Source organism: Peromyscus eremicus, chromosome 9 (genome assembly GCF_949786415.1).
Source record: "Peromyscus eremicus chromosome 9, PerEre_H2_v1, whole genome shotgun sequence".
Classification (NCBI taxonomy): domain Eukaryota; kingdom Metazoa; phylum Chordata; class Mammalia; order Rodentia; family Cricetidae; genus Peromyscus; species Peromyscus eremicus.
In genome coordinates, this window is record NC_081425.1 from 1,942,049 (window position 1) to 1,955,978 (window position 13,930).

The following is a 13,930-nucleotide window of genomic DNA, read 5'->3' on the forward strand; positions in this document are numbered from 1 at the left end:
CTGACTGGTGGAGAGTGATTAGTCAAAGGGTAAAAAGTTTTAGCTCAGTAGATTTTCAAGAAACCCAAAATATACCAACTACATTGTATCACTGAAGATTGCCAAGGGAGTAGGTGTTAAGGGCCCCTACCACAAATAGATGGGAAAGGTTGAGGCAATACATAGCTTAATTAGATTGATTTAGCACTTTGATAATCTATGTACATATTTGAAACATTTACAACTGACAACAATTTATCATGTATAGAATAAGTCATTTTGTGTTTATGTGTACATGTTTATATGATGTGTATGCATGTGTGTGGAGGTCAGAAGATGCTAAAGTGTCTTTCCCAATTGCTCTCTACCTTAATTTTTGAGATAGGGTCTCTCACTGACCTGGGGTTTACCAGTTCAGCTATAGTGACTGCCAGCAATCCTCCTGTCTCTGCCTCCTCAGTACTGGAGTTATAGATGTGCACTGCTGTGCCTTTTAGCATTTGTACTGGAATTCAAACTTGGACTCATGCTTCCACAGCAGTACAATGAGCTCCTTTCTAAAAATAAGTCACTAGAAAACATTTAAGCAGGAACGTTACAAAAGGAAGTCAAAGAAAAACTTTTGTGCTGATAGGAAAGTTTATATAAGTTTTGGATTAGGAGCAAGCATAGAAAATTGGAGGAAGGGGGAGTCGTTCAGTGTGGTCAGAAGTAGGGATACTTGAAAGATGAAAGTGGCAGGACAGGAAACTGGGGAGGACTTAGAGAGCCAGGTCATGGCCCATATGCACAATGTTCTGTTGTTGTACCAGGGACTGAAGCCATGGTCAGTTCCTCCAGGCAAGTGTGCTCTCTCTCTGTCTCTGTGTAGCTCTGTCTCTCTGTCTCTCTCTGTGTCTCTCTGTCTCTCTCTGTCTGTCTGTCTCTGTGTCTCTGTGTCTGTCTCTGTGTGTGTGTGTGTCTCTCTCTGTCTCTGTCTCTCTCTCCTTAAGCCACCCTCTCAGCTCTATAACCTTCTTACTCAGCTCTGCTTTAGAAAGACTGACGGTCTGCAGTTGAAGATACACAGGAATGGGAAGGAATGGGCTAGAGGACCAATTGCAACACCACTAGAATCATCTTCCATTTGCAAGTTTGAAAGATGATCTTTGTTTTGTGGAGGCAAGGGAACTAAAGTACAGGATATTAACAAGTATATGCTCCTTCTGTATGGGATGTGGCACCTCTAACAGACTAATATATGATCATTCTTTAGATGGAGAGTTCTATATGGACCAGAAGCATGGATCTTGGGCTTTCTCCTTAGTGCCAATACAAGACAATGGTGTAGACAATGTCAGTCTTCAGTAAGAATGCTTCAGATATTTCAGGTTATGAAAGACAAAAGCAAGCAACACAGCCCTGAACCAGCATTTTGGGCAGGTTGTCCAAAAGTAGAAGTTTGGCTACTGAACTTAGAAGTGTAGCCATCAAAAAGTTGGGAAGGAGTAACTGAGAACAAGGAGAGCATGAGTGCACAATGCATCAGCACGCCAACTTTGATATAGCTAAGGCTCAAGAGCAGTATGAGAGAGCCAGTCCATGCACTCCATTATCACTAGATGAAGGATTTTCCCAGCTGTGCTTATAGTTTCTTCCGTACTAGTCTGTGTCAGAAAGTCACAGGAATAATATGTCATTTCTAAATGTCAAAAACAGACAACAAAGAGCCTAATTTCAAGTAAAAATGAACAGAAAAGTGTCATGCTCATGCTCCATATAAACTTATAAAAGAGAAGAAAGCATAGAAAAATAACCTCACAAAAAATGATACCATGACAAAAATGCCAGATGAAAATCATAATCCCAAAATGAAATATATTATCTCTTAAAAAGGAGACAAAACTCAAGAAATACTTTAAAATACAAGAAATAATTATTTCAGAAATTTCAGAAATAAAGGCCAAATCAAAGCAAACAAAAAAACAAAATCATGAATAGACATAACTACTACTGCCTTAAGATACATGGTGAGATAATCTACAATTTGTATCTTCCCACATCTTAGATCCATTTTTGTCTACACCTTATTAATCAATACTCTAAAGAAGGGTTGAATCTCATACCCAAAGGCCTCCTTGACTGACTTCAAGGCCACCAAAGGCTCCGAGTTTTTCTCCCACTCCCTTGGAGCTTTCTTGGTCTCATTCCACATACAGCCTAGAATTCAATGTCTTCTGATGGTTGTGTGTGACTGCAGAAACACTACGATGACACACAGAACACTTCTACTACCTCAGACTATTCCAACCTCCTTGGAGAAACAGACAAGAGCTGGGGCTTCTCCCTTTTGCATATCTTTAGAGTTTCAAGATCTTCAACCCATGGTGAGTTAATCATAAAGTCTAAGATAAAAAAAAAAAAAAAGGAAAATATTTAACAGCAACTAACTCTGTAGGCCGGCTGCCCTTGAATTCATGCATCTTCCCGCCTTGGTCTGTCAAGGCTAGGATTAAAGGAATGAGCACTACACTTATTCTATTTTATGGTTTTCATGTGACAGACCCATGCTACTGTGCATGGCTTCCAAATTTCTGTTTTCAGCTCCAGTTCAGGACACAGCCAATTACTCACACTAACTCGTACATATATAAAGCAACTCTCAAACATGGAGAGTCCAGACAGAATTCTTGACCTGCCTTCCATAGACCTGATCCACCGCAGCTGTCCTCTAGGTATCACAATCAACATTAAAGCCTTAATTCTGTAATTTCTTGGCACGCAGTAATGCACCTGCCAATCTCTGACGCCCCACCCACAATATCCACCAAATTGCTTCACTTGTCCCTGCTGCTATTGTCTTTGTCTAATTCAAGCTTCAGCAACTTCTGTCTGTCTTGGGTTAAGGAGTTAATATTTTGTGCATTAAGAGACCATGGACAACAATGAGGACACTATATAACTACTTCTAGAATAAGCAAATTTCTTTTTGAGCAAATACTCTCTTTTTGGGGGCAAATCAAAATATAATAAATAACCAAGCACAATTTTTATAATGCTGGTTTACCACTATCAGCAACAGATTATTAAGTAATAATCTTATTAATTCTTTGAGATTTCATATAATGCATTTTGTCCATTCCCAACTCCTCCCAGATCCTTCCCCACCTCCCTACCCACCCAATTTGATTCTTATTCTTCCTTCCTCTCCCCCCCCTCTTTCTTTACCACCACCCCCTGAACACATCGAGTCCAGTCTGTGCTGGCTGACTACTCCTGGGCATGGGGCCTGCCCTGGACTGTAGATGATATGTCAGTTATCACACTGAGAATGGATGTTTTTTTAAAGGACAGTTTGAATTGGTTCACAAAATGTTCCTCATCAAAATCACATGGGAACCTTTACCTGTTAAGACCCATCTTTACTAAAATCATAAGCATTTCATCTACACTGAAGTTCGGGCATTTCATCTCTGAAAATATCTTTTCACAGACAAGTGTTGCCAACACTGGCACCCATGTGACGTTAACTGTAAAGCTCACTGTGTGAAAGGCATTCAGAGACTGACCTGAGCTACTTCTGGAGACTCACTTTCAGTCCCGACCCCACACTGCCCGTATCATTTCTGCTGAAGTTTAGATGGAGGCTCCGGGATGCAGCAGGCAGTGGATTTACCATATGGGCTTTCCTTTGCACTTCTACTGGGAGAACTATAATGTGCCTTTTATTCTAATCTTTTGACAGCCCAAGAAAGTGAAAACAAGCCTGGCATGTTCTTTTGCAATGTTCTCTGAAAGAAAGGACAACTGTTTGAGAAGCTGGCTAAACTGAACTATCCTGGCTGATCATTACACAATGGAACATGTGGTGGGACAGTACAAAGTGCCCTGAGACACAGGCAATCATGATCTATCAGTTAAACATAAATAATTTTAGATATTAAAAACCAGTTTGTAGCCAGGTATGATAGTGTACACCTTTAATCCCAGCACTAGGGAGGCAGAGACAGGTGAATTCGAGGCCAGCCTGGTCTACAAAGTGAGTTCCAGGACAGCCAGGGCTGTCACACAGAGAAACCATGACCTTAAAAATCAAAATCAAAACAAAACAAAATGAAAACCACTTGCTATAGTTTATTATTTAAATGCTACCTGTGGTCTAATGACTTTGACTTGGGACAAGTTTGTGTTTAAACTGCCTGGGCCACACCTGAGAAGCTACCAAAACTTCAGTAAGAAGTAAGATGTTCCTAAAACATAGCTACCTTTTGCCTATTTCAAATGCCTCCTTTTCAAGTTTAAAATGGTATTTCAAAGCCAGATAAAAAATGTCCTTCTTTCCTTATATTGAGTCTACTCTAACATCTATGCTTTTTCATTTCTTCAGAATGAAAACTCTAAAAGATTCTGTTCATAAAACAACTTTAGCAAATACAAAATTAGCAAATCTACCTACTCAGGAAAGCAACAACACTCACAAAACAATAAAATAAGCATTCCCCAAATACCTTACTAGGATAAAACCATCCCAGGTAACGTGGAGGAGGAGGAGGTGACTGTGCCTCCCTCCCCGATTCCCAGCAGTATTTCTGTTACTCAGGCTTTGTCTTCGGTCCCCAGCGCAGCTGCTCTTCTCTTTCCCTCGTCTACAATTGGTGCCTACACCCTTTGGAACTCACTTCCTCTCTCAGCAACTCAAACGTAATTTTCTAGTTAACAGTAAAGGAAAAGAAAAGTGTGCACGTGTATAGAGGAATGAGATTCAGAAAGCTATTTTCCTGCTCTATTATATTAATGAACATCTCCAAATTATAAAAGCCATTGCTAAGACCAGGACGTACTTGGCTCCCGGGACTGCTATCCAAAGCAGGTAGCCCTGCCTCAGAGCTAATGCCTTAAATTACAGCCATACATACATCCCAGCTGTTAAACTGTGATTAATTTTTTTTGAAACATAGTGAAAGCAGTTATTTCTGTTCTGCTGGCGAGCTTGTTCTTAAGATGTGTAACCGTAATTGATGTTTTCAGGAAAGTGAAAAGGAGATGGTTAATAATTACTCTTTCATTTCCTACTTCTTTAGGAAAAAAAACACTAACCCCTGCTTATTCTGTTATATATTTATATATCTGACACAACTAAATATATGGGTTCATATTACATTTGGTGACTCTGGAATAATCACATGCATACAGTACAAAATAACAGCTAATTACTTCTAAGAGGGGTGGGGGTGAGGAGAAACATCTTAAAAACAGGGAAAACATTTATTTTAAGGCTGAAAACATGTTATGAAGCAGATTCTTTTTTTTTCTATGCATGAGCATGTGCTTGCAAATATAAGCAAAACTGTGAGCTCAATCACTTAACTTTCCAATTAAAAATTAATTTTAGGGGCAGGGAATATAGCTCAGTGATAGAATGTTCAATCCCCAGCATGTATATATATATATATGTATATATATGTATATGCGCGCGCGCGCGCGCACACACACACACACACACACACACAGATGAACACAAAAATTAACTTCAGTATGAATACACAAGAATTAGGATTGAAATTAAAGTTTGTTTTCAGATCTTGTGGGAGGTATTTTAATCTAAAACATTGACAAGTAAAACATTTATTTTCATCTTTCTAAAATGGAAAACTTAAATTTTTTTTCAGTTACCACCAGGATGTTGCAGATGTTTCAAAAAGTTCATTCAATTTCTGTGTAGATATACACTTGTAAATGTATCATAGAAAGTGCACACAGCCTGTAGTATAATTGGTCTTCCTTCATATCCCGTGCTTGAGTAAGTCTACATTACCTAGGCTTACTAAGCACTTTAAGTTATCATGTTATATAATCTATTTAATACTCCAATTAGTTCACAAATAATCCATTCAGTCTGTTATTTTGCAGTAAACGGCATGAGATTTATGTGAGCCTATTCCAAATTTATCTGCTTAACATGGAAAATTAGTTCCACTTAGTTACATAACGACTTACTCAACACAGCATGCACGAGTGCTGCAGTCCACTCTTTAACACCACTCACAATAAATTTATTTTCTCTTGAAAACATTTAAGTGAGAATAAGAGAAAGGAAAAACCAGTCTTCAAAAGTACATGGTGAATAGCTCCCATCACACAATGCAGAAACGGTTAGACCTTAGCGGGATCTTCAGATACTTTCACAAGTGTTTAGCCACTCTTCAGGCCTGAAGACAGCCTGCTGTGAGCAGGTGGGTAGAAGAAATCATGCCACACAAAGAAGCAGGCCAGGAGCAGTCAGCTGGCTCTGCCTGAGAATGTCTGACAACGTGACTACACAAAATGAAAATCTAGCCTGTGAACTGCTAACAAGAAACAGAGAATCCAGCAAGCAAATTACACCATAAGAAATGGAAAACTTTTTAAGTCGGTCAAAGACAATCTGAAGAGCCTCTTTCAAAGGTTACAAAAGAATTACTTCACAGGAAAGGAACACAGGCATGGCAATAACACTGATAATGACAATAAAAAGTTCTGTTAATTCAGCACGCCCCTCTGCAGAGGTTCTAGCACATAGGAAGGAGACAGAAAGTAAACTCAACACAGAGGACACAGCACATCTTCCGTTTTCTTTCTCACTTCAGTCCTATGGGTAGGAAATCATTCCATCTTGTAGGAAAAGCTCTGGTTTTGTTAAGCTTCTTAAAATTGGAAAAATTGGTTTTAACTAGATGGGAAATCCATCTTTTGCTTTAAAATGAACTCAACTCATTTATTTATTCTTCATTAATTCTGTTAATCCAATTATTTTGCAGGAGGTAGGGGTGACATTACATGCTCAAATGGTTATACCAGGGTACGCATGTGAATGTTCATGTGTGCATACTTGTGTATGGAGGCCAGAAATGAACCCCAGGTATCATTCCTAAGCAAGGTAGGCACCTTCTACCTTGTTTTGTGAGATAGGGCTTCTAACTAACCTGGAACTTGTCCATTAGGCTAGGCTGGCTGGCTAGCAAGTGTAGGGATCCTCCTGCCTCTGATTCCCCAGAGCTAGGAGAACAAGCATGCGCCTCCATGACTGGTGTTTTCCATGAGTGCTGGGAACAGAACTCGGTCCTGGGCTTGCAATGCAAGCACTTTACCAGCCCCTTAACCCAATTAATTTTTAAATGATAGGTATCAAAATCATGGTTGACACATGGAGGGGACACTGAAACAAAATAAAACCACTGTATGATTTGATCTGAAACACTCTTTGCGTTATAAAGCGTTTAACGGGCAAGTTGTCTCAACAACCAGACTAATCACATGGGGCTTCTTCAAATGATTGAGGAATTAAAATTTCAATTTTATTTTACTTCAATCAATTTTATTGTAATTTTAAAACTGTAAGGGCTGCAGAGATGGCTCAGTGGCCAAGAACAGTTGCAGTTCTTGCAGAGGACCCAGGCTCAGTTCCCAGTGCCTACATTGCAGCTCACAATAGTCAGTAACTCCAGTTCCTGGGAAATATATGGCTTCTTCTGGCCTCTGTGTGTATTGGGCATGCAAGTGACACACACACACACACACACACACACACACACACACACACACATACACAAGGAAAGGCAAACACTTATACAAAATATAATAAATAAATCTTTAAATGAACTATAGTGATATAATATATATTTCTGTAAAATATAACTTCATTGTTTTGGTAGTCTGGTTTGAGATGGTATGCCTAGTACACATGTCAGACATCTATGTGGTTCCTAGGGTCACATCAATTTTATATTGTTTTATATTGAAATTCTTTTGCATATATTCTAGAATATACAAGTATATTTATATAGAATACATTAAAATCAATTTCACTTTTTTACTTTAAAAATATAGCTCATAAAAATATACAAATGAAAAAAAGAAAGAAGAAAAATATACAATTTTGTATGAGGCTCACATTCCTTTTCTACTGTGAAGGCCTGTTTTATGCTGTGTTGTAAAATAGGTGATTTGGACATCTAAGTGCATCTTGTCACAAAGCACATGAGAATGACAGGATTTCCCAGGTCACCCCAGTAGCACTTCTTTGGTAAACATCATATTAACAGACCTAAATCTAGGGGGAAACACTAGCAAATACATAGTATGAAAAAGCAAATAAATCATAAACACTGTCATTTTATTTTCTACAAATGATGGTATTTGAAGAAAACTGACTTGTCAGATAAATAGGAAAAATAATTACTTGAGGCAGTGAGGGAAGACTTTTAATGTTTCTCAACAGTTTTCAATGTCTACATTTCTGGTTCTTTAAACCACTCCTATCAGATAGACTGGTGCTCATCAACAGTGACCAGGGTTCTTTGTAAACATATGATCCTTAAGCCAGAAAAGAAAAAGCTGTAGCAGCAGCTCGGTGCATATGGCAGAACCTGGGCCTCGGAGAGCAGCTGTCTCTGAGCAATGAGTAATGAGCACCAAGCAGGTGAGAGGGAGGCCATGGTGTGCACAAGCCTCTGAGAGAAGAGAGGGACAGATGGAGGCAGACTTTTGCTGCTCTCCAGATCTATGCCCATTAGAAGGGGGTACCACTGGCCTGAAACAGCTTAAGTACTGCCCAGAGCAACAAACAGTCAATAGCTTCCCTTTGCAAGGAGTACCTTTGGGTGGGTCCTATGAGCCCTTGTTGCCTTTGCTATCACAGGAACCATGGTGGTCTGCATCTGCAGAGCTCTACCTGTCTGGCTGTCTTTACAGTGTGGCTTCTACCAATATGGGAGGTCAAGAACTAGAAAGCACCCATAAAACACCCAAGGCAGCTGTCTCAAGAACACGGTTACTAGGGGAAGGTTTGGGAGAAGAGAAATCTAAGTCTCAGGATCAAAGTACAGCTAAGGCAGACTTACTTCAGGAATTCTGGAACCCAAGAAAAGTGCGTATCCACCCACTGACCTGCCCTCTGTCCGTCCAGCCATCCAGCCTCCCTGTCAGGAGTTTGGCAAGACAGCAGGTTCCAAGTCAAGTGAGAGCAACACCTTCAGATCAACTGAAGGATGGCAACCACATATAAAATTCCTTAGCCAAGTGACTGCACATAGCAGATACAGTTGGTTTTTAAAGAAAACAGGGAGTAATAGTGTGCCCATGAGGTTTACCAATGATATCACTTCCCCACTGGAAATAAGCTATTGGCTTATTGCCAGAGCAGAGTCCACAGAACTAAGAAGGCTGTGTCGGATTTGGCTCCTCCCTCACTACTCACCCCTTTCAGCTTTACTAGTGATGGCACACATGTGAAGCAGCTCTTTTAATGTGGCTCCCAGGCCAGCTTCCTGAGCATCACTTAAGAACCTGCTAGAAATACAGATGGAATCTAGACCTATGAATTAGTCAAGTCTGCAGGTGCACCCATGGCCTGAATTTAACAAGTCACTCCAATAGTTCTTCTGCACACTGGAGTTTGAAAGCAGCACTAGGTTAAAACACGAATGACAGGAAAATGTGACTTGAGCAACTATGGCAAGAAACAGAGCACAGTGGGGTCACACAGCTGGTTCAGGCTCCTACATTGGAAGCCCTACAGCAAGTATGTGGGTTTAAATCCCTGCTCTACATCTTATTAGCCGGATGACCTTAAGTAAGTCACTTACTTTCTCTGACCCTCAGGGGTCTCACTGATAAAAAGAAGCAAGGAGACCATCTACTGTTTATGTTATGAAGATTAAAACATTTACTATATGCATTAAGCTTCAAATAATACCTATGGCAACATGAGCACATTCATGATTCATAATTATCACTTATCACTCACACTCATTCCACAAGGACCATGTGGTAGTTTGTCAAGTCAGCTCTGAAGCCCAACTCCACAAAAAGTACATAAAAATCATTCCTGTTCATAAGGAAAAAAAGTCTTATCTTGATTTTAGCAACTGATATTTTTGCCAATATACCATTTATGTTTCTGAGAGAGTTTACATCTAGTTAGAAAGCACTAGCTTGGTCCCACAATTCTTTCAACAAGTCCAGAGGATGCTTCAATGGGTTCATATACTCCAGGTATTGTGGATGCTCTTTGCAGCAAAGAACTTACAAAATGAAAAATAAAATTGTACTGAACATCATCCAGAGAAAATGGATTTTCTAGAGAAAACGGTGCTGGTGATTATTCTAAATACATGTCTAGCTGAAGTTTCTATAGTGGGTAGCCAAAAATGGAATGGATAGGTATAAGATATTATGGTAGATTATTATATATACTAGTAAACAAATTTAGTAAAATAGCAGCCTTAGATAATTTGCACTGTAATTTGCATTGTTATGGATTCATACATGTTGATACAAATGTAAACTATTTTTATATTCCTATTTCAGATAATTTGTATGTTGATACAAATACAGAACTATATTTGTTACAATGTACATATATTTCTACTCTTATTTGAAATATTTGTATATTGATACAAATGTAAATTTATATCTGTCATACTGTATGTTCTGTTTAGGATATTCTGTATATTGATATATATTTAAGATTATTGTCATATTGCGTATCGCACTATACATTCCTACCTCTGTTATAAATATCTTGTGTATTGTCACAATTTTGAAGTCATCGTCCTTTACCATACATTTGCTTATAGACTGTCTACCTTGTTTACGTGAAGCCTTAGTCCTTAGGTTATTTCGGTAGATAAGACTTACAGATTTATAGTCACCTAAGCTTGTCATCTCTATAGTTTTGTTAGTTAGGTTATCCAAATTTACAGATACATAGGTCGGATGGACAGGTAACCTTCAATCACTTCATAGACCTATAGAATACGGCATTTAAATAACTTAGAATTCTGTTGACGTGAGACACAATTGCTCCTGGCAGCACCAATTTGATCCCAAGAGAATGTTGGGCTTCTAAGACATTTCCATTTGGAAGCTTGTCTTCTTGGCACAAAATGGCCTATTGGGCAAAGAACTGCCCTTGCCTCAACTGCTGACAATACGAGTGCTGTCCTTCTGGACAAGCGGGACACAAGGAAAAGTGACTTCTGAACTCTGCCAAGACAGGGTAAGATGGTCTTTCAGAATTCCTGCTTCTGAAAATGGTCTGTCAGATACTCTAGGCCTGTAGCCAATTTGAATGCACCAACAATGCTGAGAAACATTAGGTGACTGTCCAGGCTGCCAGCTGTCTCTGTCTACTCTTGCAAGATTCCCGAAAGTTGCTTGCATCCATCTTCCATTTCTCAGGTACCATTACATTCCTTCTCAGGTCTTTGATGGGATTGAAGACCAGCAGTTACAGTTACAACTTAGTATATATATATATATATAATATCTTAGATAGAATATATTAAGTATTAGATTCAGGTTCTTTAGGATAGGACACCTTTTGGAATGATCTTTGTAACATGCCATTTACCTATGCTCTAGACTTCTCTGGATTTTAGTATGTGTTTCTTGCTTGATATTGTTGGCATTGGTTGTAGTTCCATCTTATCTAGGTGATTATCCCTCATTACTCCTGAACAATATTTAATAACCATTCCTTTGTATATAGTCTTGTATTAGGTTAGAATCTTCTTATTTAGACAAAATGGGGAGATGTAGTAGGTAGCCATTCCAGCTTTGATCTGGAAGTTCCAACCCCCATTGAGGCTTCAGTAACTGTCACGCCTACAAGGCGGGGCCGAGAGAGGACCCTGAAGACCCGAGATCCGAATGCACCAGCTCTCTTGGTTCCTGGACCCTGGACGCTCGAGGTAGACCGAGCAGAGTTCTCCAGAGAACACCGCCGGACTGCGCTACACCTTTCCCAGACCCTGTAACCTATCCCTTCACTTGTAAGTTACCCCACAAAATAAACCTCCCTTTTAACTACATGGAGTGGCCTTAATAATTTCACCAATAAAGTTCTACATGTCAAATAGCTAGCAAGACAACTATCAGCAGAGACACCAGGGAGGATGTTGAAAAGAACCATGACAGGAAAACATGTATAAAACTGCTATGTCTTCTCACCACTGAGGGTCACACTATGTACCTAAACACATAACAATCAAACTCATGTGACTCAAACCATAACCGTATTCCAACAGAGAATATGCGACTGACCCATAGGTACAACAAAACAACCATTTTGAAGATACAATAATAAATACATTTATTATTCATCTGTTTGTTTTCTTGCTTGTTTACACAGGATCTCAGGCTGGTATCCAAGTCTACATAGCTAAAGAGGACCTTGAGTTTCTGAGCTTCCCTCTGCCATTTCCCAAGTGCCAGGATTATAGGAGTGCACAACCACACTTGGTTTTATGCAATGCTAAGGATCAAACTCAGGGTGTTGCCCATGCTAGACAAGCACTCTACCACTGAACCACATCCCTAAGCCCCAACAAATGGATTTAAGTAGTGTGAAAGTGTGTAGTGATATCTTTCAAGGGTTTCAAAGAGTTTCATCTCATAATTTATAAAGTTAGAAATAAAATGAGGCCAAGAGTTAGGATATAGAAGAAAAATATTATACGGGGAGAAGCCAAAACATCAGGCTCAGTACCAAGAGTTCAAGTATTCTTAGACCCATAGAGATAACACACCAATTGAGCCCAGCTTGGAAACTATTCAGTCATCAGATATCTACTACTGAGTCTGCGTCCTCAGACCAACAGTCTCTATAAGTAGAGACAGGTATGGATGAGGCACAAAACAGGTGTGATTCTTTGGTTTTCTATGTAAAATTGAGTTAAAGAATCAGCATTTGATGCTATGGGGATTTAAAGTTCTTCTTCATGTATCATAACCACATTTTCCCTTGGTTTTTGTTTAGTGTTTGGTTTTCCAGGAGCCTTTGGCCTCAGTATGTGGCAGGTTTAGCTCCTTCCATGGTTTTCTACTTTAAATGGAGGCCAATGATTACAAAGAACATTCTATCCACTTTTTGGCTTCAAGGCACCTGCTCAGAGGAAGACACTGTACATTGACGGGGCGGGGTGGAGAGCTTACTCAAATTACAATACTAACTTTCTAAGGCATATGCTATGGAAAGTCAACCTGCATGGTCATGTTTCTGCTAACCTAAAACTGCCTAATTTCAACTGCATAAAAAGAAGGTAATCTATGCAAGCCCTGATTTATAACTAAAGACCTACAATGAAAAAGATGACTTCTCATCCAGTAATTTTTTAAAAATCCTGTGAGATTACTTATTTCCAGCAAAATATAATGCAATGGCTTTGTGGGGTTCTCTGAAAAAAGAAAAGAAAATATTCTCTGAAATTAAGACATAGCTCAAAGTCCTCTAATAAAAGTAGAAGAAGAAAAATACTTTTACAACTACAAAAAATACACAATGAATAAAACAAAGCTTTTCCTTATTATGTCAGAATTAGCCACATGGGGATCGATAAAGATTTTGAACTTGAAGCCTTCTAAGTAAATCATGTGAACATTTACCTGCACAGTCCTCTGTGTGCCATCAACGTTGACAGACAGTAAGGGTGATGCCAGGTTCCACGTACTGGTCACATTTAGTTTCGACCCATCAACTTCCACCTGTTGTGACACCAAATAAGACTGTTACCACGAAGAAAGACAGGAAACTGATCTCAAGTTCACTGCTGCATGCAAAGCAGCAGCCATTTTAACAGATGGCTTCCAAACAACCTGTCATGTTTACTGCTGCAGCCATGAAAGACAGGGTCCAACAATAGAGTCTTCCCAGCCATCTCTGGGGAGAGGTGAAGGACCTGTGAACAGCTGCCTCTGGATACTGAGGCTTCAAGTGATTTTCAGTAAGTAACAAACAGCCTTCTAACTCAAAACCTAGCTGGACATGCTACATTTACTGCAATTAAACAAGTAATGCATATAAATTCCAGTGACACTTTGCAACCCACACAACAGGGCTTGCATATAATGTCCTCTCCAAGGACCAAGAAAGAACTTTCTCGGTGCTAATTTTAATGATGGATTAAGCATTGTTATCTTAATTAAACACACA

The 13,930-nt window shown here is 39.3% G+C and overlaps 1 protein-coding gene across 3 annotated transcripts in view; it reads right to left on the reverse strand.

Moving 5' to 3' along the window:
- Pcca (propionyl-CoA carboxylase subunit alpha) overlaps positions 1-13,930 on the reverse strand; it is a 378,979-nt gene that overhangs the window by 88,424 nt on the left and 276,625 nt on the right. For all 3 annotated transcript variants that reach the window (XR_009381162.1, XM_059273166.1, XM_059273165.1), the window contains exon 20: positions 13,384-13,482. Coding sequence is in view for 2 of the 3 variants with exons in the window: in XM_059273166.1 (XP_059129149.1) it covers positions 13,384-13,482 (99 nt within the window). In the remaining variant the exon portion in view is untranslated. The remainder of the gene's footprint in view (positions 1-13,383; positions 13,483-13,930) is intronic.